Source organism: Coregonus lavaretus (genome assembly GCF_964263955.1).
Source record: "Coregonus lavaretus genome assembly, chromosome: 27".
NCBI lineage: Eukaryota > Metazoa > Chordata > Actinopteri > Salmoniformes > Salmonidae > Coregonus > Coregonus lavaretus.
In genome coordinates this window covers 44,411,137-44,437,120 of record NC_140014.1, presented here as the reverse complement: position 1 = coordinate 44,437,120, position 25,984 = coordinate 44,411,137, and the positions used below count along the sequence as shown (strand labels likewise).

Genomic DNA, 25,984 nt, shown 5'->3' with positions numbered 1-25,984 from the left:
ACACATGATGTAAATGTTGGGCTCTTTCTCATTATGGGGTACGTACCAGTTGGATTTGTACATATGCTTTGTTATAGGATTTAGTGAACCTTCTAGATGGACTGTCTGTAAACCTTATAATGTAAACCTCATCTATAGGATCTTCTCTCCAGAGGTGTTTTAACCTTCTGTAGGCTATACATGTTCCCTGTGTACATCTGTAATGGACAATCAATACAATTCTGCTGCTCACACATGATTATTTCAATTCGAAGAGCTTTATTGGCATGGGAAACATATGTTTACATTTCCAAAGCAAGTGAAATAGATAATAAACAAAAAATGAACAGTAAACATTACACTCCCAAAAGTTCCAATGGAATAGAGACATTTCAAATGTCATTGTCTATATGCAGTGTTATAATGATGTGCAAATAGTTAAAGTACAAAAGGGAAAATAAATAAACATAAATATGGGTTGCATTTACAATGGTGTTTGTTCTTCACTGGTTGCCCTTTTTTTGTGGCAACAAGGTCTGAAATCTTGCTGCTGTGATATGTCACCCAATAGATATGGGAGTTTAATTATCTATTCTATAAATGATGTCTAAACAGTGAGCAATTCACCAATTTCCTCTCAATAGGTTGTGAAAATAAGTGTACATTGTAAATGTATGCTAAAGAGCAAAGAGGGTTGCAGATAGCCTTGCGGTTGAGAGCGTTGGGCCAATAACCGAAACTTGGCCTATCCATATGGGGTACTTGGCCTATCCATATGGGGTACTTGGCCTATCCATATGGGGTACTTGGCCTATCCATATGGGGTACTTGGCCTATCCATATGGGGTACTTGGCCTATCCATATGGGGTACTTGAGAAGACTGATGACACCGTAGCCCTTCTGGTAAAATGCACATGAGGGGAAAGCATAATTCAGTTGGCGGTACAGTAACCGAAAACGCTTGGGAACCACGGTGCTAAATTCCCAAAATGTAAACTCTCGGTGCTGTATCCCCCGCCTTCTATTGGACGCGGAACCAATATTGTCCAATGAAATGACTAGAACAGTCGTGGCTAGAAGGGATCCAGCTTTTGTACAAAACAAAAATAACGTCCGATTTGACTTTTCGTAGCATATTGTGAGAATTATCGTAGCAGGAGAATTAGGTTAAGGTTATGAAAAGGCTTAGGGTTAGCTTAAATGCAAAAAAAAGTATCTACTTTTGACGTTTATTTGACAAAAACTGGATCCCTTTGACCGACTAGAACATTCTTGAAGGGACGTTAGGTTAGAACGAATTGGCTCAGAGCTCCTGCCGCTCTTCAGCATCATCTTGTTGTGAAAGCGAATTGACACATCAAAACACTGGTGGAAAAATAATCTAGCTAGCTTGGCAGTTTGAGATACCGCAGTCCGGAACGCAGAAGCTATTACTAATTGTATATCAAGACGTCATTCTTCAGTTGTATCCAATGGAACAGCCGAATGGCCACCACGGCGAGAATGAACCGGAGACCGGGGGGGGAAACGAAGACGCGGCGCGGCACCACGGCGAGAATGAACCAGAGACCGGGGGGGGAAACGAAGACGCGGCGCGGCACCACGGCGAGAATGAACCAGAGACCGGGGGGGGAAACGAAGACGCGGCGCGGCACCACGGCGAGAATGAACCAGAGACCGGGGGGGGAAACGAAGACGCGGCGCGGCACCACGGCGAGAATGAACCAGAGACCGGGGGGGGAAACGAAGACGCGGCGCGGCACCACGGCGAGAATGAACCAGAGACCGGGGGGGGAAACGAAGACGCGGCGCAGCCTCCACTGAAGCGGTCCCGTTCAAGGAGTGACGTGTGGAATCATTTAGGATTAGACGGTAGCAACATGGAGACAACTACGGCCGGGGGAAGTGCCGCCGATGAACGACGCACATCCAACTATTCATCAAGGCAAAGGATGGACTCCCTGAGAAAGATCAGGCCACGTACGTTGGAACACTAACTTGACCTAATGTAGCTAATGTTGGCTAACAAACGGCAGCATAATAGCTAACTAGCGAGCTAACGGCCGTCTTCTCTGTTTGCCATGTCATTTTTCAGTTCTACAATGTGAACAAGCTGTTGGCTTTCCAGTCAAAATATTTTAGTTCGTGTGTCCATCAGGAAAACCGTCCCTCTTGTTTGCGCATCGTGAATGTTTTGCAGCAGCAGGCAGACAAGATGGCGTCTCAGTAAACACTGCTCAGGGGGAGGACACTGCATACATAGCGGTCTACTATTATTGCCATATTTCTTAGCGTTGTATTGAAGAAGATCGTTCTACAAGCTTTGTGTCACGATTACCTGACATTTTTTAGAAACAGTTGACATGTAATATATATATTGTAGTTTTATTTGATGCCAAACCTTACATATAATAATATGCCATTTAGCAGACGCTTTTATCCAAAGCGACTTACAGTCACGTGTGCATACATTTTTACGTATGGGTGGTCCCGGGGATCGAACCCACTACCCTGGCGTTACAAGAGCCATGCTCTACCAGCTGAGCTACAGAGGACCACCCATATGTAAAAATGGGTGTTGGATTGTGCAGTAACCAACACTGTCATTGTCAATGATAACTCGTTGTGTACTGTAATGTGTAGTTGACGTTTGATTTGCTGTTCACCCTCCCTCCTAATCACTTCCAGAGCTGTCTCTATGCAGCAACATTTTGCAACCATTTGTATGTACTGTTGCTGACATTTTATTAACAAAGATGTGTTCCTCCTCTCATTCTGTTTGGTCTCTGTGTCTGTACAGCCTTCCCCTGGTTTGGGATGGACATCGGTGGCACCCTGGTGAAGCTGGTCTACTTTGAGCCCAAAGACATCACAGCCGAGGAGGAGCAGGAGGAGGTAGAGAACCTGAAGAGCATCCGGCGCTACCTGACCTCCAACACAGCTTACGGTAAGACTTCACCTGGCCCAGACTATAGACCTCCAACAAAGCTTACGGTAAGACCTCACCTGGCCCAGACTATAGACCTCCAACAGCCTACGGTAAGACCTCACCTGGCCCAGACTATAGACCTCGATCACACCGACAGCGTCATTGCATTTTGGTACACCGGAAGTACATTCATTTCCATTGGAACCTCTGGAGAGAAGATCCTATAGATGAGGTTTACATTATAAGGTTTACAGACAGTCCATCTAGAAGGTTCACTAAATCCTATAACAAAGCATATGTACAAATCCAACTGGTACGTACCCCATAATGAGAAAGAGCCCAACATTTACATCATGTGTCTCTGCATAACAAAATATAATGAGTTAAGACTTCAGAAAGTATTCATACCCCTTGACTTATTCCACAGCAACACATAATATCCCATAATGACAAAGAGAAAACATGTTTTTAGACATTTAAGCAAATGTCTTAAATTAAATACAGAAATAGCTCATTTACATGAGTATTAACACCCCTAAGTCAATACTTTGTAGAAGCACCTTTGGTGGCGATTACAGCTTTGAGTCGTCTTGGGTACGTCTGGATCAGCTTTGCACATGTAGATTTGAGGATTTTCTCCCATTATTCCTTGCAGATTTTCTTAAGTTATGTTAAATTAGATGGGGAGTTGTGGTGACCAGAAATCTTCCAAGTCTCCACAGATTTTTCAAATAGGATTCATGTCTGGGTTTTGGGCTGGGCCACTCAAGGACATTCACATTCTAGTTCTGAAGCCATTCCAGCGTTGCTTGGGGTCATTGTCCTGTTGGAATGTAAATCTTCTCCCCAGTCTACGGTCGTTTTCACTCTGAAGCAGGTTCTCATCAAGGATTTGCCTGTATTTGGCTCCATCCATTGTTCCCGCTATCCTTGCCAGTCCCTGCCTCTGAAAACTATCCCAAATAGCATGATGCTGCCACCACCATGCATTCCCGATAGGGATAGTGTTAGATGGGTGATGAGCTGTGCCTGGTTTTCTCCAGACATAGCGCTTTGCATTCATTTACATTTTAGTCATTTAGCAGACGCTCTTATCCAGAGCGACTTACAGTTAGTGAGTGGATACATTTTTCATACTGCCCCGTGCAAAACAATTGCGCACATTTAGCTTTATCATCAGAGTTATAAAACAAGTAACCACCAGGGGGCGGCCCGTCAGGAAGTCCGGGATCCAGTTGCAGAGGGAGGTGTTTAGTCCCAGGGTCCTTAGCTTAGTGGTGAGCTTTGAGGGCACTATGGTGTTGAACGCTGAGCTGTAGTCAATGAATAGCATTCTCACATAGGTGTTCCTTTTGTCCAGGTGGGAAAGGGCAGTGTGGAGCGCAATAGAGATTGCATCATCTGTGGATCTGTTGGGGCGATATGCAAATTGGAGTGGGTCTAGGGTTTCTGGGATAATGGTGTTGATGTGAGCCATGACCAGCCTTTCAAAGCACTTCATGGCTACAGACGTGAGTGCTACGGGTCGGTACTCATTTAGGCAGAATTCCAGGTGAAGCTGGTTTAGAAAATAATTCCAGGTGAAGCTGGTTGAGAGAATGCCAAGAGTGTGCAAAGCTGTCATCAAGGCAAAGGGTGGCTATTTGAAGAATCTCAAATATAAAATATTTTATTTTGTTTAACACTTCTTTGGTTACTACATGATTCCATATGTGTTATTTCATAGTTTTGATGTCTTCACTATTATTCTACAATGTAGGAAATAGTAAAAATAAAGAAAAACCCTTGAATGAGTAGGTGTGTCCAAACTTTTGACCGGTAGTGCACAGTGCCTTCAGAAAGTACTCATACCCATTGATTTTATTCCTCATTTTGTTGTTAAAGCCTAAATTCAAAATTGATTTTTTTAAATTTTTTTATCTCACTTATCTACACACATTACCCCATAGTGAAAACATGTTTTTAGAAATATTTAAACATAAACAACCTCATTAAAAACAGTGTCTTATTATCAAATCTTATAGGCAACATTATAACCTTGATTAAGTATGTTTGAGGATTCTCCACAGGTTTTCCACATGTGACCATGTGGAAAAGATGAACCATAACTATCCAGAAGACATAGTTGTTCCATGTATAGTACTTACATAGACTGGGGATGATTGTTCATTGACAAGGTGTTGCTCCCCAATTTCGTGATATCCAATTGCGATCCAATGACGATCTTGTCTCATCGCTGCAACTCTCCAACGGGCTCGGGAGAGGCGAAGGTCGAGTCATGTGTCCTGCGAAACATGACCCGCCAAAGCCACGCTTCTTAACACCCGTTCGCTGAACCCGGAAGCCAGCCGCACCAATGTGTCGGAGGAAACACTGTTCAACTGACGACCATAGTCGGCTTGCAGGCGCCCGGGCCCGCCACAAGGAGTCGCTAGAGCACAATGAACCAAGTTAAGCCCCTCCGGCCAAACCCTCCCCTAACCCGGACGACGCTGGGCCAAACCCTCCCCTAACCCGGACGACGCTAGGCCAATTGTGCGCCACCCTATGGGACTCCCGGTAGTAATAATAATATGCCATTTAGCAGACGCTTTTATCCAAAGCGACTTAGTCATGCGTGCATACATTTTTGTGTATGGGTGGTCCCGGGGATCGAACCCACTACCCTGGAGTTACAAGCGCCGTGCTCTACCAGCTGAGCTACAGAGGACCACCCAGAGGACGCCGCAACACTGCGATGCAGTGCCTTAGACAGCTGCGCCACTCGGGGAGGCCTCTACAAAAGCAGTTATATATACACACTGCTTTGTTTCCAGAGATAATAGTTGTTTTAAATAGGGGTGGGGGTATACTGCTGTGTTTCCAGATAAACAAGTATTGGAGTACTGCATATGTGGAGTGTGTCTGAAAGTGGGCGTTGCAAAATAAGTGGGTGGATCGACATAAGTTAGTGTTTGGAAACCTAACCTAACGTAGCAGGCGTATAAAGACTGTTTCCACTAGCTACCACAGCCACATAGTAATCTGTATCGTAAAAATTCATGGAAACAAAAATGAGCTTTTTGGTCTTCATTTAAGGTTAGGCATAAGAGTAGCAGTGGGGTTAAGTTTAAAATAAAAATTTTAAGAAGATAAATTGTGGAAAGAGGCGGGGTTTATGACTTTGTGGCTGTGGTAACTAGTGACGACCTACAAAGGTGCCTGAGGCGGATTGAAAATACTTTATTCCTGACCCGGCAACACCCGCTTTCTGCCAATGCTGTTAAGGGTAGGCTGGACAATAGAACGAGTCAAAATTCACCCAAGGCTGAAAAACAGCCAAAGAACGTTGGTTGAGCTGAGTAAGGGTGATGGGCCCCGTGTAGCTCAGTTGGTAGAGCATGGCGTTTGCAACGCCAGGGTTGTGGGTTCGATTCCCGGGGGGGGGCAGTATGAAAAAAAAGATGTATGCACTCACTAACTGTAAGTCGCTCTGGATAAGAGCGTCTGATAAATGACTAAAATGTAAATAATAGGCGTTTTAAAAAGGGGTGGGAGTATGTGAAGCATATACGATATTGTTTAATCCTTCATTTTAGCAAACACTATCAAAAGTGCACATGACCGTGTTCTTGCATGTCCCTCACACAGACGTAGAGACTCTCCACCCAGCATGGCATAGAGTTATTGTCCTGTTAAATGATGGGCAGTCAGCAGGGGTTAAGCTTACTACTACAGGATAGGGTTGGGAAGGTTTTGAAAATCACCAGGGCCCATATTTGGCAAGTTACTAACAGGTCGGACCTGATCCTTGATCCTTGATGAATATGGGCCAATGACTTGAACTGGCACTGGTGTACTCCCCCTCTTTGGCAATGGATCAGAGTCCTCCCAGCTTTGCAAAGCCTTCTCTGAAGGCACCCTCTCCCCTGGTTGAAAGAAAGTAAGATCCAACAATGAGTCTTAATCAGAAGGTGTAATAATAAGATGCATAGTTACGGACTTGCAAACATAAGCCGTTAAAACGGTATGTTAGCGCAAGGGCAAGACATATAGCTGGCTTGCTAGTTAGCTTATTGTCTTTTTCAGAAGGTTGTTTACGTATGCACTACTAGCTAGCTAGCTAGCTAGCTAGCTAGCTAACGTAGCTAGCTATATTTACCATTTCATTTGTATGTGACGCGAACCTCATCAACCAAAATCGTTTAAGAGCGTTAGGTAGCCTAGCGTTTAAGAAAGGTCACTGGTTCAAATCCCCAAGCCGGCAAGGCAGTTAACCCCCAACAACAACTGCTCCCCGGGCGCCGATGACGTGGACGTGGATTAAGGCAGCCCCCCCGTACCTCTCTGATTCAAAGGGGTTGGGTTAATTGCGGAGTAAACATTTTGGTTGAATGCATTCAGTTGTGCAACTGACTAGGTATCCCCCTTACCCTTCCCCATGAGGTTTTCTTAAAACACTTGATTCCAATTCCTCCACTTGTCGTTTAGCGACCAGGACTCTCTGGGCCACCGAAAACAATCTGGCAACGTCCATGGAGGATGTTCTGCATCATTATTTCCACAAGAGCTGCATAGCTTCGCAGCCTCTCTGATCTGGTCCTCCATGAGGGCGACCAACGGCAACACCACTATCAGTATTGGGTTGTCGATCCGTCCCATTTTCTTGACTACCAGCGAAGCCAGCTGGAAAATCAAGCTGCCCTCCAGTCCTGATATAGCTGATGCTATAGCAGCATCAACACTAACCTCCTCGATAGGTTGATTTTGTTTTCGTTCCGTGGCCCCAGTACAGGCGCTTCTCGTGGTCGGCACCACCTAAACCATCAAGGGGGACGCTGATTGGTCCTACGAAACGGTGAGGGCTCCAAGCTCACACCTTCACAGCTTTACCAGACTGATATCCGCAATAGTGTGCAACTGCAGCCCTGCCAGACTGATATCCCCCCCCCCCCATCTCTTCATTAACCTTAACCCTAAGCTCATGGGATCAGGCGGCTTTGCGAGGCTACTCCGCTCCAGCCTCCCCAACCTAATGTGTAAGTGTATATCTGAGGGTTTTGAGGTAAAAAAAAAAATAATCCATTTAAAAATATGGACTAATGAAAGTATACCTTTTATGACGGTGTATCTGTGGGGCTAGGTAAGACGGGGATCAGAGATGTTCACCTAGAGCTGAAGGACCTGACGATGTGCGGCCGCACAGGGAACCTCCACTTCATCCGTTTCCCCACCCAGGATCTGCCGGCCTTCCTACAGATGGCACGTAACAAGCACTTCTCCAGCCTCCACACCACCCTCTGTGCCACCGGAGGGGGGGCCTACAAGTTTGAATTGGACTTCCGCCAGGTGGGTCCAGTAAACAGGCAACGGAAGATTTTTAGCGGGAAAGAGAGTGACCATCCCTCTAGTTACTGTAATGTTTGCAGGTTAGCGGGTTTTTTTTCCGTCATAAATCTTGTTCTGGAGGCAGCTATGCAGAGTGGTCACTAGCTGGCACAGCCACAAAGTCTTCATCTGTTTTTAACCTTAACCCATTAACCCCTAAAATTAAACACACTGCTAACCCTAATGCCTAACCTTAATTTAAGACCAAAAAGCACATTTTTATTTTTATTAATTTTTGCAAATTAGCCAATTTTGACTTTGCAGCTGGCCTATCTAAGGGGAAAACGCTCAGTTCTGCATCCAGGACATGATTCATGACAAATGTCAACCTGTGTAATGAATTGGCCCGTCTCTCTCAGAAGCCTGTTAATACATTGAGAAGGGGGGGGGTTACACTGAGTGTACAAAACATTAGGAACACCTGCTCTTTCCATGACATAGACTGAATCCAGGTGAACGCTATGATCCCTTATAGATGTCACCTGTTAAATCCACGTCAATCAGTGTAGATGAAGGGGAGGAGACAGGTTAAAGAAGGATTTTTAAGCTTTGAGACAATTAAGACATGGATTGTGTATGTGTGCTATTCAGAGGGTGAATGGGCAAGACAAAAGATTTAAGTGCCTTTTGAATGGGGTATGGTAGTAGGTGCCAGGCGCACCGGTTTGTGTCGAACTGCAACGCTGCTGGGTTTTTCACGCTCAACAGTTTCCTGTGTGTATCAAGAATGGTCCACCACCCAAAGGACATCCAGCCAACTTGACACAACCGTGGGAAACATTGGAGTCAACATGGGCCAGCATTCCTGTGGAACACTTTCGACACCTTGTAGAGTCCATGCCCCAACGAATTGAGGCTGTTCTGAAGGCAAAAGGGGGTGCAACTCAATATTAGGAAGGTGTTCTAATGTTTGGTATACTCAGTGTATGTATTAGGCAAATCTTTTAAGAAACCACTATGTATATGATGAATTGGGGAAAATAACCTCCTGTCCTCTCCTCAGATGACTGACCTCTCCTCAGATGGCTGACCTCTCCTCTCCTCAGATGGCTGACCTCCTGACCTCTCCTCTCCTCAGATGGCTGACCTCTCCTCAGATGGCTGACCTCTCCTCAGATGGCTGACCTCCTGTTCTCTCCTCTCCTCAGATGGCTGACCTCCTGACCTCTCCTCTCCTCAGATGGCTGACCTCCTGTTCTGTTCTCTCCTCCTCTCAGATGGCTGACCTCCTGACCTCTCCTCTCCTCAGATGGCTGACCTCTCCTCTCCTCAGATGGCTGACCTCCTGTTCTCTCCTCCTCTCAGATGGCTGACCTCCTGACCACTCCTCTCCTCAGATGGCTGACCTCCTGACCTCTCCTCTCCTCAGATAGCTAACCTCCTGTTCTCTCCTCTCCTCAGATGGCTGACCTCCTGACCACTCCTCTCCTCAGATAGCTAACCTCCTGTTCTCTCCTCTCCTCAGATGGCTGACCTCCAGCTGCTGAAACTAGATGAGCTGGACTGTCTGATACGGGGTGTCTTCTACATAGACTCAGTGGTGTCCAGTCCTTCAGAGTGCTACTACTACGAGAACCCTACAGACCCCGAACACTGTGTCCAGAAACCCTTCCCCCTGGAGAACCCATACCCTGTGCTGCTGGTCAACATCGGATCTGGCGTCAGCATGCTGGCGGTCTACTCCAAGAACAACTACAAACGAGTGACTGGGACCAGGTAAGGTTAGCGTGTGGCGGGTAGCTTTAGTGGTTAAGAGCGTTGTGCCAGTAACCGAAAGGTCGCTGGTTCTAATCCCTGAGCCGACTAGGTGAAAAATCTGTCGATGTGCCCTTGAGCAAGGCACTTAACCCTAGTTGCTCATGTAAGTCGCTCTGGATAAGAGCGTCTGCTAAATGACGTAAATGTAAATGTAAGCCTTTTGGCCACTGTCACCTGTGTCTATTAACCACATTTATACCAAAAAGCTGTAGACGTACATTTGGGTTATATTTATCCTTGTGATTTAAATTCCTGTTTTACATCACTTAACTGGTTTTGTAACGTAGCCTATCCAAGGTTATGAAAGCGAAGCACTTCCTGTTTTTCTCTACGTGTTGAAACGGGGCCAAGTTGTACCTTGAACCTATGAGGTGGTTTAGCGTTTTGAACTGAGTTTGTTCTGTATTAGCCTGATGTATATTAGCTTATAGGTCGTTGTCAATACAACGTCACAATAAGGTGCACAGCGTGCGATTTGGAAACCCCCTGCTCCGCTAAAACCATTGACAACTAGGCATTGTTTTATAATGGCGCCGGAGGGGATGGCTGCCGTTTTTACGGGCTCCCAACCAACTGTGCTGTTTTTTCACATTGTTTGTAACTTATTTTGTACATAATGTTGCTGCTACCGTCTCTTATGACCGAAAATAACTTCTGGATATCAGAACCGCGATTACTCACCTCGAACTGGACGAAGATTTTTTCTTTAATGAGTCCGACGCGAAGGATATACTGCTTCTCCGAGACCAGGCTGAAATACAGGGGGCCTTGTTAAAAACCCGCCTCTACCATCCGTTCTATTGGCCAACATGCAATCACTGGAAAATAAACTGGATGATCTTCGTTCGAGACTATCCTACCAACGGGACAGTAAAAACTGTAATATCTTATGTTTCACCGAGTCGTGGCTGAACGACGACACGGATAATATACAGTTGGCTGGGTTTTCCGTGCATCGGCAGGACAGAACAGCTACGTCTGGTAAGATGAGGGCCGGGGCGGTGTCTCTATTTGTCAATAACAGCTGGTGTGCGATGTCTAATATTAAGGAAGTCTCGTGGTTCTGCTCGCCTGAGGTAGAGTACCTCATGATAAGCTGTAGACCCACTATCTACCAAGAGAGTTTTCATCTATTCTTTTCGTTGCCGTCTATTTACCACCACAAACTGATGCTGGCACTAAGACCACACTCAACGAGGTGTATAAGGCCATAAGCAAACAAGAAAATGCTCATCCAGAAGCGGCGCTCAAAGTGGCCGGGGACTTTAATGAAGGCAAACTTAAATCCGTTTTACCTCATTTCTACCAGCATGTCACACAACTCTAGACCACCTTTACTCCACACACAGAGACACATACAAAGCTCTCCCTCGCCCTCCATTTGGCAAATCTGACCATAATTCTATCCTCCTGATTCCTGCTTACAAGCAAAAACTAAAGCAGGAAGCACCAGTGACTCGGTCAATATGAAAGGGGTCATCCAATGGCATTGAGGAGTATACCACAACAGTCACCGGCTTCATCAATAAGTGCATCGACGACGTCGTTCCCACAGTGACCGTACGTACATACCCCAACCAGAAGCCATGGATTACAGGCAACATCTGCACTGAGCTAAAGGCTAGAGCTGCCGCTTTCAAGGAGCGGAACACTAATCCGGACGCTTATAAGAAATCCCGCTATGCCCTCAGACGAACCATCAAACAGGCAAAGAGTCAATACAAGACTAAGATTGAATCCTTCTACACCGGCTTTGACGCTCGTCGGATGTTGCAGGGCTTGCAAACTATTACGGACTACAAAGGGAAACCCAGCCGCGAGCTGCCCAGTGACGTGAGCCTACCAGACGAGCTAAATGTCTTTAATGTTCGCTTCAAGGCAAGGAACACTGAAGCATGCATGAGAGCACCAGCTGTTCCGGACGACTGTGTGATCACGCTCTCTGTAGCCGATGTGAGCAAGACCTTTAAACAGGTCAACATTCATAAGGCCGCGGGGCCAGACGGATTACCAGGACGTGTACTCCGAGCATGTGCTGACCAACTGGCAAGTGTCTTCACTGACATTTTCAACATCTCCTTGACCGAGTCTGTAATACCTACATGTTTCAAGCAGACCACTATAGTCCCCGTGGCCCAAGGACACTAAGATAACCTGCCTAAATGACTACTGACCCGTAGCACTCACGTCTGTAGCCATGAAGTGCTTTGAAAGGCTGGTCATGGCTCACATCAACACCATCATCCCGGAAACCCTAGACCCACTCCAATTTGCATATCGCCCCAACAGATCCACAGATGACGCAATCTCAATCGCACTCCACACTGTCCTTTCCCACCTGGACAAAAGGAACACCTATGTGAGAATGCTGTTCATTGACTACAGCTCAGCGTTCAACACCATAGTGCCCTCCAAAGCTCATCACTAAGCTAAGGACCCTGGGACTAAACACCTCCCTCTGCAACTGGATCCTGGACTTCCTGACGGGCCGACCCCAGGTGGTAACTTGTTTTATAACTCTGATGATAAAGCTAAATGTGGGCAATTGTTTTGCACTGAATAATTTGAAAATTGCTCTTCAAGAGGTCATTATATTAAATCCAAATAGTTATAACATTTATTTAACAATCCCTTGACAACGGCACACAGTTGTCAATGGTTTTAGCGGAGCTGGGGTCTCCTTGCCCCCCAGCAGGTAACTCGAACACTTTTCACCGTATTGTGAAGGTTTATTTTTTATTGAAACAACCAATATTATCTGCATAGAATTAGGAATTAGAATACTTGAATGGACATGAACCTTCTTATGACGGGATAAAGTTCAACCATTTTGGTCAGGGATATGATCAACCATTGTTTGCCAGTGCTGTGATTTATTGTGTAAATCAATGAATGTGAATAATTTTTCTGCACTTTATGTGTGTTGGCTAACTAGCCAGACAGAGGAATTATTCCATTAATTGTTTTAATTAACTGTCAATATGCCAACATTCCATTCAAACAATGCAGTCAATCCACAGCCACACACTGTCTGAAATCAGTTGATGATGGCGCTTAGACAAGTTGTTAAATGCAATAAGTACTGATATTGTATCATATAATGGCACTCACAGCTTTCCAAGAAAACAAAATCTGATACATGTATGGTCTGTTTACATATATTTTAGAGGCCATTCCTTGTACTCTGTGTTCTGACAAGGAGTGGAATTCTAGCTAAACAGACTGGTACCCAGGCTATGGAGCTAAACAGACTGGTACCCAGGCTATGGAGCTAAACAGACTGGTACCCAGGCTATGGAGCTAAACAGACTGGTACCCAGGCTATGGAGCTAAACAGACTGGTACCCAGGCTATGGAGCTAAACAGACTGGTACCCAGGCTATGGAGCTAAACAGACTGGTACCCAGGCTATGGAGCTAAACAGACTGGTACCCAGGCTATGGAGCTAAACAGACTGGTACCCAGGCTATGGAGCTAAACAGACTGGTACCCAGGCTATGGAGCTAAACAGACTGGTACCCAGGCTATGGAGCTAAACAGACTGGTACCCAGGCTATGGAGCTAAACAGACTGGTACCCAGGCTATGGAGCTAAACAGACTGGTACCCAGGCTATGGAGCTAAACAGACTGGTACCCAGGCTATGGAGCTAAACAGACTGGTACCCAGGCTATGGAGCTAAACAGACTGGTACCCAGGCTATGGAGCCAAACAGACTGGTACCCAGGCTATGGAGCCAAACAGACTGGTACCCAGGCTATGGAGCCAAACAGACTGGTACCCAGGCTATGGAGCTAAACAGACTGGTACCCAGGCTATGGAGCTAAACAGACTGGTACCCAGGCTATGGAGCTAAACAGACTGGTACCCAGGCTATGGAGCTAAACAGATTGGTACCCAGGCTATGGAGCTAAACAGACTGGTACCCAGGCTATGGAGCTAAACAGACGGGTACCCAGGCTATGGAGCTAAACAGACTGGTACCCAGGCTATGGAGCTAAACAGACTGGTACCCAGGCTATGGAGCTAAACAGACTGGTACCCAGGCTATGGAGCTAAACAGACTGGTACCCAGGCTATGGAGCTAAACAGACTGGTACCCAGGCTATGGAGCCAAACAGACTGGTACCCAGGCTATGGAGCCAAACAGACTGGTACCCAGGCTATGGAGCTAAACAGACTGGTACCCAGGCTATGGAGCTAAACAGACTGGTACCCAGGCTATGGAGCTAAACAGACTGGTACCCAGGCTATGGAGCTAAACAGACTGGTACCCAGGCTATGGAGCTAAACAGACTGGTACCCAGGCTATGGAGCTAAACAGACTGGTACCCAGGCTATGGAGCTAAACAGACTGGTACCCAGGCTATGGAGCTAAACAGACTGGTACCCAGGCTATGGAGCTAAACAGACTGGTACCCAGGCTATGGAGCTAAACAGACTGGTACCCAGGCTATGGAGCTAAACAGACTGGTACCCAGGCTATGGAGCTAAACAGACTGGTACCCAGGCTATGGAGCTAAACAGACTGGTACCCAGGCTATGGAGCCAAACAGACTGGTACCCAGGCTATGGAGCTAAACAGACTGGTACCCAGGCTATGGAGCTAAACAGACTGGTACCCAGGCTATGGAGCCAAACAGACTGGTACCCAGGCTATGGAGCTAAACAGACTGGTACCCAGGCTATGGAGCTAAACAGACTGGTACCCAGGCTATGGAGCTAAACAGACTGGTACCCAGGCTATGGAGCTAAACAGACTGGTACCCAGGCTATGGAGCTAAACAGACTGGTACCCAGGCTATGGAGCTAAACAGACTGGTACCCAGGCTATGGAGCTAAACAGACTGGTACCCAGGCTATGGAGCTGAACAGACTGGTACCCAGGCTATGGAGCAGAACAGACTGGTACCCAGGCTATGGAGCCGAACAGACTGGTACCCAGGCTATGGAGCCGAACAGACTGGTACCCAGGCTATGGAGCTAAACAGACTGGTACCCAGGCTATGGAGCTAAACAGACTGGTACCCAGGCTATGGAGCTAAACAGACTGGTACCCAGGCTATGGAGCTAAACAGACTGGTACCCAGGCTATGGAGCTAAACAGACTGGTACCCAGGCTATGGAGCTAAACAGACTGGTACCCAGGCTATGGAGCTAAACAGACTGGTACCCAGGCTATGGAGCTAAACAGACTGGTACCCAGGCTATGGAGCTAAACAGACTGGTACCCAGGCTATGGAGCTAAACAGACTGGTACCCAGGCTATGGAGCTAAACAGACTGGTACCCAGGCTATGGAGCTAAACAGACTGGTACCCAGGCTATGGAGCTAAACAGACTGGTACCCAGGCTATGGAGCTAAACAGACTGGTACCCAGGCTATGGAGCTAAACAGACTGGTACCCAGGCTATGGAGCTAAACAGACTGGTACCCAGGCTATGGAGCCAAACAGACTGGTACCCAGGCTATGGAGCCAAACAGACTGGTACCCAGGCTATGGAGCCAAACAGACTGGTACCCAGGCTATGGAGCTAAACAGACTGGTACCCAGGCTATGGAGCTAAACAGACTGGTACCCAGGCTATGGAGCTAAACAGACTGGTACCCAGGCTATGGAGCTAAACAGACTGGTACCCAGGCTATGGCTGCTCCCCTCGTCTCTGTGTGTTGTCCCTGGTGGTTTCCCCGTCTGCCTGCCCTGAAAGAGACTCTTTCACTGAGTCTGGCTGCTCAGGCCCTGTCTGCCATAATAGTCCTCTGTGCTGCATGGCTAGAGTCAAGAGGAGGAGACAGGAAGTTGTTCCACTGGAGTGGAGTGGTGTTTCCCCTAGACGCTGATTTTGGGCCAGATTTGAATTTCAACCACCATTGGTTAAAGGTTAGAATTTGGGGAGGGGAAGTTGTTTCTAGATCTATATCTAGGGGAAAACGTCTCCCCGGAGCCTGGGAAGGAAGAGCCTGGAACATTTGGAGTGCTTTTAATAATATGGTTATAACAGTGTCCTGTGTTTTCCCATGCAGTCTGGGCGGAGGGACGTTCCTGGGGCTGTGCTGTTTACTGACTGGCTGCTCCAGCTTCGAGGAGGCTCTGCAGATGGCGTCGCAGGGGGAGAGCACACGCGTGGATAAGCTAGTACGGGACATCTACGGAGGGGACTACGAGCGCTTCGGCCTCCCTGGCTGGGCTGTGGCCTCCAGGTAAACCATTAGCAGGACCAGGGCTGTGGCCTCCAGGTAAACCGTTAGCAGGACCAGGGCTGTGGCCTCCAGGTAAACCATTAGCAGGACCAGGGCTGTGGCCTCCAGGTAAACCGTTAGCAGGACCAGGGCTGTGGCCTCCAGGTAAACCGTTAGCAGGACCAGGGCTGTGGCCTCCAGGTAAACCATTAGCAGGACCAGGGCTGTGGCCTCCAGGTAAACCATTAGCAGGACCAGGGCTGTGGCCTCCAGGTAAACCATTAGCAGGACCAGGGCTGTGGCCTCCAGGTAAACCATTAGCAGGACCAGGGCTGTGGCCTCCAGGTAAACCATTAGCAGGACCAGGGCTGTGGCCTCCAGGTAAACCGTTACCAGGGGTGTGGCCTCCAGGTAAACCGTTACCAGGGGTGTGGCCTCCAGGTAAACCGTTACCAGGGTTGTGGCCTCCAGGTAAACCGTTACCAGGGGTGTGGCCTCCAGGTAAACCGTTACCAGGGGTGTGGCCTCCAGGTAAACCGTTACCAGGGGTGTGGCCTCCAGGTAAACCGTTACCAGGGGTGTGGCCTCCAGGTAAACCGTTACATGGGGTGTGGCCTCCAGGTAAACCGTTACCAGGGGTGTGGCCTCCAGGTAAACCGTTACCAGGGGTGTGGCCTCCAGGTAAACCATTACCAGGGGTGTGGCCTCCAGGTAAACCGTTACCAGGGGTGTATTCATTAGTGCATACAGTAGCAAAATGTTTTGCAACAGGTAGCCTAGCGGTTAAGAGCATTGGGCCAGTAAAGGAAAGGTTGCTGGTTCGAATCTCCGAGCCGACTAACTGAAAAATCTGTCTGTGCCGTTGAGCAAGGCACTTAACCCTAATTGCTCCTGTAAATCGCTCTGGCCATTATGTATTTCTGTCTTGTAGTTTTGGGAACATCATGTATTTCTGTCTTGTAGTTTTGGGAACATCATGTATTTCTGTCTTGTAGTTTTGGGAACATCATGTATTTCTGTCTTGTAGTTTTGGGAACATGTATTTCTGTCTTGTAGTTTTGGGAACATGGTGTGTAAAGAGAAGCGGGAGTCCATCTCTAAAGAGGACCTAGCCAGAGCCACCCTGGTCTCCATCACCAATAACATCGGCTCCATCACCAGGATGGTTGCGCTCAACGAGGTACTTCACTATGAAATGGCACCCTATTCCCTATATAGTGCACTACTTTAGACCAGAGAATGGCACCCTATTCCATATATAGTGCACTACCTTAGACCAGAGAATGGCACCCTATTCCCTATATAGTGCACTACTTTAGACCAGAGAATGGCACCCTATTCCCTATATAGTGCACTACTTTAGACCAGAGAATGGCACCCTATTCCCTACATAGTGCACTACTTTAGACCAGAGAATGGCACCCTATTCCCTATATAGTGCACTACTTTAGACCAGAGAATGGCACCCTATTCCCTACATAGTGCACTACTAGAGTCCTGGTCCAACGTAGTGCACTATATCTAAACTGCCATAGTGTATTTCTACTATTAAAATTGTGAATAAATATACTGATAATAAATATAGGAAATAGGCTTCAATTTCAGACACTGTTTGCATGTTGTGGCGGTATAGTGCTGCTCTGAAGACCGTGGAGACAGATTAACATCACACAGAGATATGTTCAGGGTAGTGTTGGATGTTCAGGGTGGTGGTGTTGGATGTTCAGGGTGGTGTTGTTGGATGTTCAGGGTGGTGGTGTTGGATGTTCAGGGTGGTGGTGTTGGATGTTCAGGGTGGTGGTGTTGGATGTTCAGGGTGGTGGTGTTGGATGTTCAGGGTGGTGTTGGATGTTCAGGGTGGTGTTGGATGTTCTCTCTTTGCCTTCAGCCTCTTTATGATGCTGCCTTGTGGAATCTGGATCAAGCAGCATTGTACAGGGCTCTGAAGGCACGGGGCTCTGCTTCAGCCAGTCTGCATCTGAAGGCACGGGGCTCTGCTTCAGCCAGTCTGCATCTGAAGGCACTGGGCTCTGCTTCAGCCAGTCTGCATTGTACAGGGCTCTGAAGGCACTGGGGTCTGCTTCAGCCAGTCTGCATTGTACAGGGCTCTGAAGGCACGGGGCTCTGCTTCAGCCAGTCTGCATTGTACAGGGCTCTGAAGGCACGGGGCTCTGCTTCAGCCAGTCTGCATTGTACAGGGCTCTGAAGGCACTGGGGTCTGCTTCAGCCAGTCTGCATTGTACAGGGCTCTGAAGGCACGGGGCTCTGCTTCAGCCAGTCTGCATTGAAACGCGTGTTGTTTCATGTCTGTTGTCATTGATTTGAGAAATTAGACTTAATCTTAAGATATTTCAATGAATGGAAGGCTGAAATGACCCATTGTAATCATCCGTTTTTACAACCATGAACCATGTAAGAAATAAAGTGTCAACGTACCCCTCTGTTTGTATTTCTGGCCAGAACATTGAGAGGGTGGTGTTCGTAGGGAACTTCCTGAGGGTGAACACCCTGTCCATGAAGCTGCTGGCCTATGCCATGGACTATTGGTCTAAAGGCCAGCTGAAAGCCCTGTTCCTCAGGCACGAGGTAAGGAGTTCAGTCCGTCCCTGAGGCCTGGAGGAAAACAATGATGGGATGGAGTAGAACAATATGTTTTAAAATGTACCTTGACGATGTATCTGCTTGGTTCAGTCTGAATGGTGCCTTCAGAAAGTATTCACACCTCCTTGACTTTTAACAAACACATTTTGTTGTGTCACAAGGTGGTATTAAAATGGATTTAATTGTCAATTTTTTTGGTCAACGATCTACACAAAATACTCTGTCAAAGTGGAAGAAAAATGAACTAACATTTGTCAAACATTAATGCAAAATGAAACACTAATATCTTGATTAGATAAGTATTCAACCCCCTGAGTCAATACATGTTAGAATCACCTTTGGCAGCGACTACAGCTGTGAGGCTTTCTAGGTAAGTCTCTTAAGAGCTTTGCCCACCTGGATTGGACAATATTTGCCCATTTTATTATTTAAAAAATTGGTTGTTGATCATTGCTAGACAGCCATTTTCAGGTCTTGCCATAGATTTTCAAGTAGATTTAAGTCAAAACTGTAACTCGGCCACTCAGGAACATTCAATGTCATCTTGGTAAGCAACTCCAGTGTATATTTGGCCTTGTGTTTTAGGTTATTGTCCTGCTGAAAGGTGTATTTCTCTCCCAGTGTCTATTGGAAAGCAGACTGAACCAGGTTTTCCTCTGGGTTTTTGCCTGTGCTTAGCTCCATTCCGTTTCTTTTTTATCCTGAAAAACTCCCCAGTCCTTGCCGGCGACAAGCATACCCATAACATAATCAATTAATTAAATGTATTTATAAAGCCCTTTTTACATCAGCAGATGTCACAAAGTGCTTATACAGAAACCAGCCTAAAACCCCAAAGAGCAAGCGATGTAGAAGCACAGTGGCTAAGAAAAACTCCCTAGAAAGGCAGGAACCTAGGAAGAAACCTAGAGAGGAACCAGGCTCTGAGGGGTGGCCAGTCCTCTTCTGGCTGTGCCGCTGGGTGGCGATTATAAGAGTACATGGCCATTTAAGGCCAGATCGTTCTTCAAGATGTTCAAACATTCATAGATGACCAGCAAGGTCAAATAATAATCACAGTGGTTGTAGAGGGTGCAACAGGTCAGCACCTCAGGAGGAAATGTCAGTTGGCTTTTCATAGCAGCGACCACTATGCTTGAAAATATTGAGTGGTACTAAGTGATATTGTGTTGGATTTGCATCAAACATAACGCTTTGTATTCAGGACACAAAGGTCATTTCTTTGCCACATTTTTTGCAGTATTACTTTAGTGCCTTATCGCAAACAGGATGCATGTTTTGGAATATTTTTATTCTGTACAGGCTTCCTTCTTTTCACTCTGTCATTTAGGTTAGTATTGTGGAGTAACTACAATGTTGTTGATCCATCCTCAGTTTTCTCCTATCACAGCCATTAAACTCTGTAGCTGTTTTAAAGCCACCATTGGCCTCATGGTGAAATCCCTGAGTGGTTTCCTTCTTCTCCGGCAACTGAGTTAGGAGGATGCCTGTATCTTTGAAGTGACTGGGTGTATTGATACACCATCCAAAGTGTAATTAATAACTTCACCATGTTCAAAGGGATATTCAATGTCTGCTTTTTGCATTTTTACCCATCTACCAATAGGAGCCCTTCTTTGCGAGGCGTTGGAAAACCTCCCTGGTCTTTGTGGTTGAATCTGTGTTTTGAAATTCACTGGTTGACTGAGGGATCTTACAATTATTACATTTACATTTTAGTCATTTAGCAGACGCTCTTATCCAGAGCGACTTACAGTTAGTGAGTGCATAAATGTTTTCATACTGGCCCCCCGTGGGAATCGAACCCACAACCCTGGCGTTGCAAACGCCATGCTCTACCAACTGAGCTACAGGGGAATTATCTGTATGTGTGTGGGATACAGAGATGAGGTAGTCATTAATAAATCATGTTAAACACTTATTGCAGACAGAGTGAGTCCATACAACTTATTATGTGACTTGTTAATGAAATGTAATTAGGCTTGCCATAACAAAGGGGTTGAATACTTATTGACTCAAGATATTTCAGCTTTTTATTAATTTAAAAAAAATTCTAAAAGCATAATTTCCACTTTGACATTATGGGGTATTGCGTGCAGGCCAGTGTCAGAAAATCTCAATGTAATCAATTTCAAATTCTGGCTGTAACACAACAAAATGTGGAAAAAAAGTCAAGGGGTGTGAATACTTTCTGAAGGCAGTGTAGATGCACATACTGGTAACTACATCAAACACCATGAGAAGAGGTATTATAGATACACATACTGGTAACTACATCAAACACCATGAGAAGAGGTATTATAGATACACATACTGGTAACTCTACATCAAACACCATGAGAACAGGGACTAAAGTAAGACACAAGGTAAAGCTCTTCCTTGGTCAATCCTTGATGGAGTACAACAACATATCCCATCTGCTCAGTTTGTATATCAAACACCATGAGAAGTGAGAGATCTGCAGTAAACTAAACTAACGTGATTGTTGTCGTCAGGGCTACTTCGGATCAGTTGGGGCTTTGCTGGAGCTCCTGGATCCATCCTGATGGCTACGGTGGCCCTGAAGGTCAAACTAGCGCTTAAGACCCAAGGACCGCTCTTACCCAAGGACCGCTCTTACCCAAGGACCGCTCTTACCCAAGGACCGCTCTTACCCAAGGACCGCTCTTACCCAAGGACCGCTCTTACCCAAGGACCGCTCTTACCCAAGGACCGCTCTTACCCAAGGACCGCTCTTACCCAAGGACCGCTCTTACCCAAGGACAGACTAGCACTTAGACTTAAGCTCTTAAACCAAAGACCGTCCGTCCAGTGGGACTACACCTTTATACTTTAAGTTTATCCTCACTCCATTGGTGCAGTGTGCTTGTATGTACAAGTAGCCAGATAGGTAGCCTGTACAGTAGCCAGATAGGTAGCCTGTACGGTAGCCTGTACAGTAGCCAGATAGGTAGCCTGTACAGTAGACAGGTAGCCTGGTCCGTCTGCATATGTTTGACAGGAATGTGAATCCCTCCAGGAACGCCACCACTGTTGCCTTTACTGCTGTATGATCACATGTCTGTTTGGCATGTTTAATAAAGTTGCTTGATTGCTCTTATCACCATCAGCAGCCGATGTGTTAGCTCTGACGTTAACCTCCAGAGAAGCGTCAATGGCCGGGGCCCAATTTGCCGTTTTACTGGCACTAACTGCAGGGCTAATTCCAGTCAATACAGGAAGTACGCTGACATTCCAATTCTCTTCAATGCTTTTCAATGCAATTTTGGTTTACTTTCTGAATTGACTGGAATTGACCCCAACCCTGATTGTCTGTTACGTTAACTTTATTTTTTTTATTGTTTTACATTTGTTCACTGTTACATTTTGCTGCTCAACTGCAAAGTAATTGTTACATATTGATGGAGGAGGTTTCGATTTGATATTCAATAATTCCAAGCGGGATTATGTGGGGTCTGTTTTGGACATAGAATAACATTTATGTTCACCTGAATGAACTGTTACCAAAGAAGCTGACTCTTATTAAACTTTACATGGTAACGTTTAGTCTTTACACCGCCTTGAGACGATCTCTCCGTCTCGCCACAGTACTACTGTCGTTTCAACTGTTCTCTATTGGACCTACTTTAACTACCTTTATTCAGATCACCATGCCAACAGCTACTCTTCCTGGAGTCCGTACGCATAACTAAAAAGACTTACTACTACTTTACAGTTTACATTAAGACACAGTAGTAGACATTACAGACAAAATACTTTACAGTTTACATTAAGACACGGTAGTAGACATTACAGACAAAATACTTTACAGTTTACATTACATTAAGACACGGTAGTAGACATTACAGAACAAAATACTTTACAGTTTACATTACATTAAGACACGGTAGTAGACATTACAGACAAAATACTTTACAGTTTACATTACATTAAGACACGGTAGTAGGCATTACAGACAAAATACTTTACAGTTTACATTACATTAAGACACGGTAGTAGACATTACAGACAAAATACTTTACATTACATTAAGACACGGTAGTAGGCATTACAGACAAAATACTTTACAGTTTACATTACATTAAGACACGGTAGTAGACATTACAGAACAAAATACTTTACATTACATTAAGACACGGTAGTAGACATTACAGACAAAATACTTTACAGTTTACATTACATTAAGACACGGTAGTAGACATTACAGACAAAATACTTTACAGTTTACATTACATTAAGACACGGTAGTAGGCATTACAGACAAAATACTTTACAGTTTACATTACATTAAGACACGGTAGTAGACATTACAGACAAAATACTTTACATTACATTAAGACACGGTAGTAGGCATTACAGACAAAATACTTTACAGTTTACATTACATTAAGACACGGTAGTAGACATTACAGAACAAAATACTTTACATTACATTAAGACACGGTAGTAGACATTACAGACAAAATACTTTACAGTTTACATTACATTAAGACACGGTAGTAGACATTACAGACAAAATACTTTACAGTTTACATTACATTAAGACACGGTAGTAGACATTACAGACAAAATACTTTACAGTTTACATTACATTAAGACACGGTAGTAGACATTACAGACAAAATACTTTACAGTTTACATTACATTAAGACACGGTAGTAGACATTACAGACAAAATACTTTACAGTTTACATTACATTAAGACACGGTAGTAGACATTACAGACAAAATACTTTACAGTTTACATTACATTAAGACACGGTAGTAGGCAACACTTACCATTCAATGAGTACTTTCAGGGATCTGGATCTGCTGTATTTGTGCAGTATAAGGGTTTTCTTTGCAATCATCTTGGCAAATATATATATATATACACTCAGTGGCCAGTTTATTAGGTACACCATCTAGTACCGGGTCAGACCCCCCCTTTGCCTCCAGAACATCCCGAATTCTTCGGAGCATGGAAACGTTTCTCAATTGGTATCAAGGGACCTAACACGTGCCAGGAAAACATTCCCCACACCATTACACCACCACCACCAGCCTGTAGCGTTGACACCAGGCAGGATGGGACCATGGACTGATAGGACTGGAACCCGGTATGATTGTCTTGTTTGTGGCCCGCCTGTTAGATTGCACGATTCTTGCCATTCTCCTTTGACCTCTCATCAACGAGCTGTTTTCGCCCACAGGACTGCCGCTCAATGGACGTTTTTTGATCGCCGCACCATTCTCGGTAAATCCTAGACACTGTCGTGCGTGAAAAGCCCAGGAGGCCGGCCGTTTCTGAGATACTGGATCCGGCGCGCCTGGCACCGACGATCGTACCACGCTCAGTCGCTTAGGTCACTCGTTTTGACCATTCTAACGTTCAATCGAACAGTAACTGAATGCCTCAAAGCCTGTCTGCCTGCTTTATATAGCAAGCCACGGCCACGTGACTGTCAGAAGGAGCGAAGCATTTTCGTGAACAGAGTAGTGCACCTAATAAACTGGCCACGGAGTCTATAAGGAATAGGGACTATGTAATGACATTTACATTATTTATATACATTATTTACTTCCCAAAGGCAAGTAACATACACAAGTTGTGTTCAATCTGCTCTTATCAAATCAGCTATATCATAATTTCTAAGTTATAGTTTTTCTGTTGTGTTATGGTGCAGCGTAATTGTAGAATTTAAAGATACTAGTGCTTCATTTTCAGCAAAATAAATCCTGTTAAGTGCCTGGTATATAGTGCCTGGTATATGTTGTAGCCTATAAAATGTAAAAAGACAGACATGCTTTTTATAATCAGACCTGTCTTTGACTCCATACACCAAGTTTTCCCTCTGTTGGTGACGTACAATGTGCAAAAAAAAGGGAGTACTTTTTTTTTTTTTATTACAAAATGTTTGTAATAAATCTATTTTGTGTTGAATATAAATTATTTGAATGTCATTCTGAGGTGATGCTTATTTATTTGATAATAGCACATTCTGCAATGGAAATCTACAAGACGTGTTTTCGATAGCAAGCTATCCACATAAAGTAAGAGGAATAAAAATGTTTAATAAAAAATAAAAAAATGAAAGCTGTTTTTTACTTGGTCATGGAGTCAGATATTTTTACCTTCTTGGAAATGGAAAGACTTATATAGGCTCTATGTTGAATTATTGTTTACATTTTTATTGACGTTATAAAAGTGTTAATTTGCGCTACGAAAGTAGACAAATTCTAATGCCGCATTTCCATGGAGACTTACAGTTGAAGTCGGAAGATTACGTACACTTTGGTTGGAGTCATTAAAACTAGTTTTTCAACCACTCCACAAATTTCTTGTTAACAAACTATAGTTTTGGCAAGTCGGTTAGGACATCTACTTTGTGCATGACACAAGTCATTTTTCCAACAATTGTTTGCAGACAGATTATTTCACTTATAATTCACTGTATCACAATTCCAGTGGGTCAGAAGTTTACATACACTAAGTTGACTGTGCCTTTAAACAGCTTGGAAAATTCCAGAAAATTATGTAATGGCTTTAGAAGCTTCTGATAGACTAATTGACATCATTTGAGTCAATTGGAGGTGTACCTGTGGATTTATTTCAAGGCCTACCTTCAAACTCGGTGCCTCTTTGCTTGACATCATGGGAAAATCAAAAGAAATCAGCCAAGACCTCAGAAAAAAAATTGTAGACCTCCACAAGTCTGGTTCATCCTTGGGAGCAATTTCCAAACGCCTGAAGGTACCACGTTCATCTGTACAAACAATAGTACACAAGTATAAACACCATGGGACCACGAAGCCGTCGAAGACGTGTTCTGTTTCCTAGAGATGAACGTACTTTGGTGCGAAAAGTGCAAATCAATCCCAGAACAACAGCAAAGGACCTTGTGAAGATGCTGGAGGAAACAGGAACAAAAGTATCTATATCCACAGTAAAACGAGTCCTATATTGACATAACCTGAAAGGCCACTCAGCAAGGAAGAAGCCACTGCTCCAAAACCGCCATAAAAAAGCCAGACTATGGTTTGCAACTGCACATGGGGACAAGGATCGTACTTTTTGGAGAAATGTCCTCTGGTCTGATGAAAAATAACTGTGAAAAATAACTGGCCATAATGATCATCGTAATGTTTGGAGGAAAAAGGGGGTGCTTGCAAGCCGAAGAACACCATCCC

General features: G+C 45.1%; 1 protein-coding gene across 4 annotated transcripts; it reads left to right on the top strand.

Annotated features, from left to right (window-relative positions):
- The first annotated feature begins 842 nt into the window (after positions 1-842).
- Positions 843-24,757, top strand: LOC311102967 (pantothenate kinase 3-like). 4 transcript variants are annotated; one of them, XM_084144471.1, is made up of 8 exons: positions 843-1,960; positions 2,781-2,927; positions 8,032-8,237; positions 9,742-9,992; positions 16,058-16,234; positions 17,270-17,393; positions 18,674-18,799; positions 21,310-24,757. In XM_084144471.1, the coding sequence occupies exons 1-8, from the start codon at positions 1,453-1,455 to the stop codon at positions 21,358-21,360; spliced, it is 1,590 nt and encodes a 529-aa protein (XP_084000597.1). In that variant the 5' UTR covers positions 843-1,452; the 3' UTR covers positions 21,361-24,757. The 4 variants fall into 4 exon arrangements, with proteins under 4 accessions (XP_084000597.1, XP_084000598.1, XP_084000599.1 ...); XM_084144474.1 differs by lacking the exons at positions 843-1,960; positions 2,781-2,927 and adding an exon at positions 7,857-7,927; XM_084144472.1 differs by lacking the exons at positions 17,270-17,393; positions 18,674-18,799.
- Positions 24,758-25,984: the final 1,227 nt, after the last annotated feature.

Excerpts from the sequence above, each read along its gene's own strand:
- LOC311102967 (XM_084144471.1), top strand. The coding sequence starts at position 1,453 with ATGGAACAGCCGAATGGCCACCACGGCGAGAATGAACCGGAGACCGGG. Across the intron at positions 16,235-17,269 it reads GGCTGGGCTGTGGCCTCCAG|TTTTGGGAACATGGTGTGTA; the intron begins GTAAACCATTAG and ends TCTGTCTTGTAG. Across the intron at positions 18,800-21,309 it reads CCCTGTTCCTCAGGCACGAG|GGCTACTTCGGATCAGTTGG; the intron begins GTAAGGAGTTCA and ends TGTTGTCGTCAG.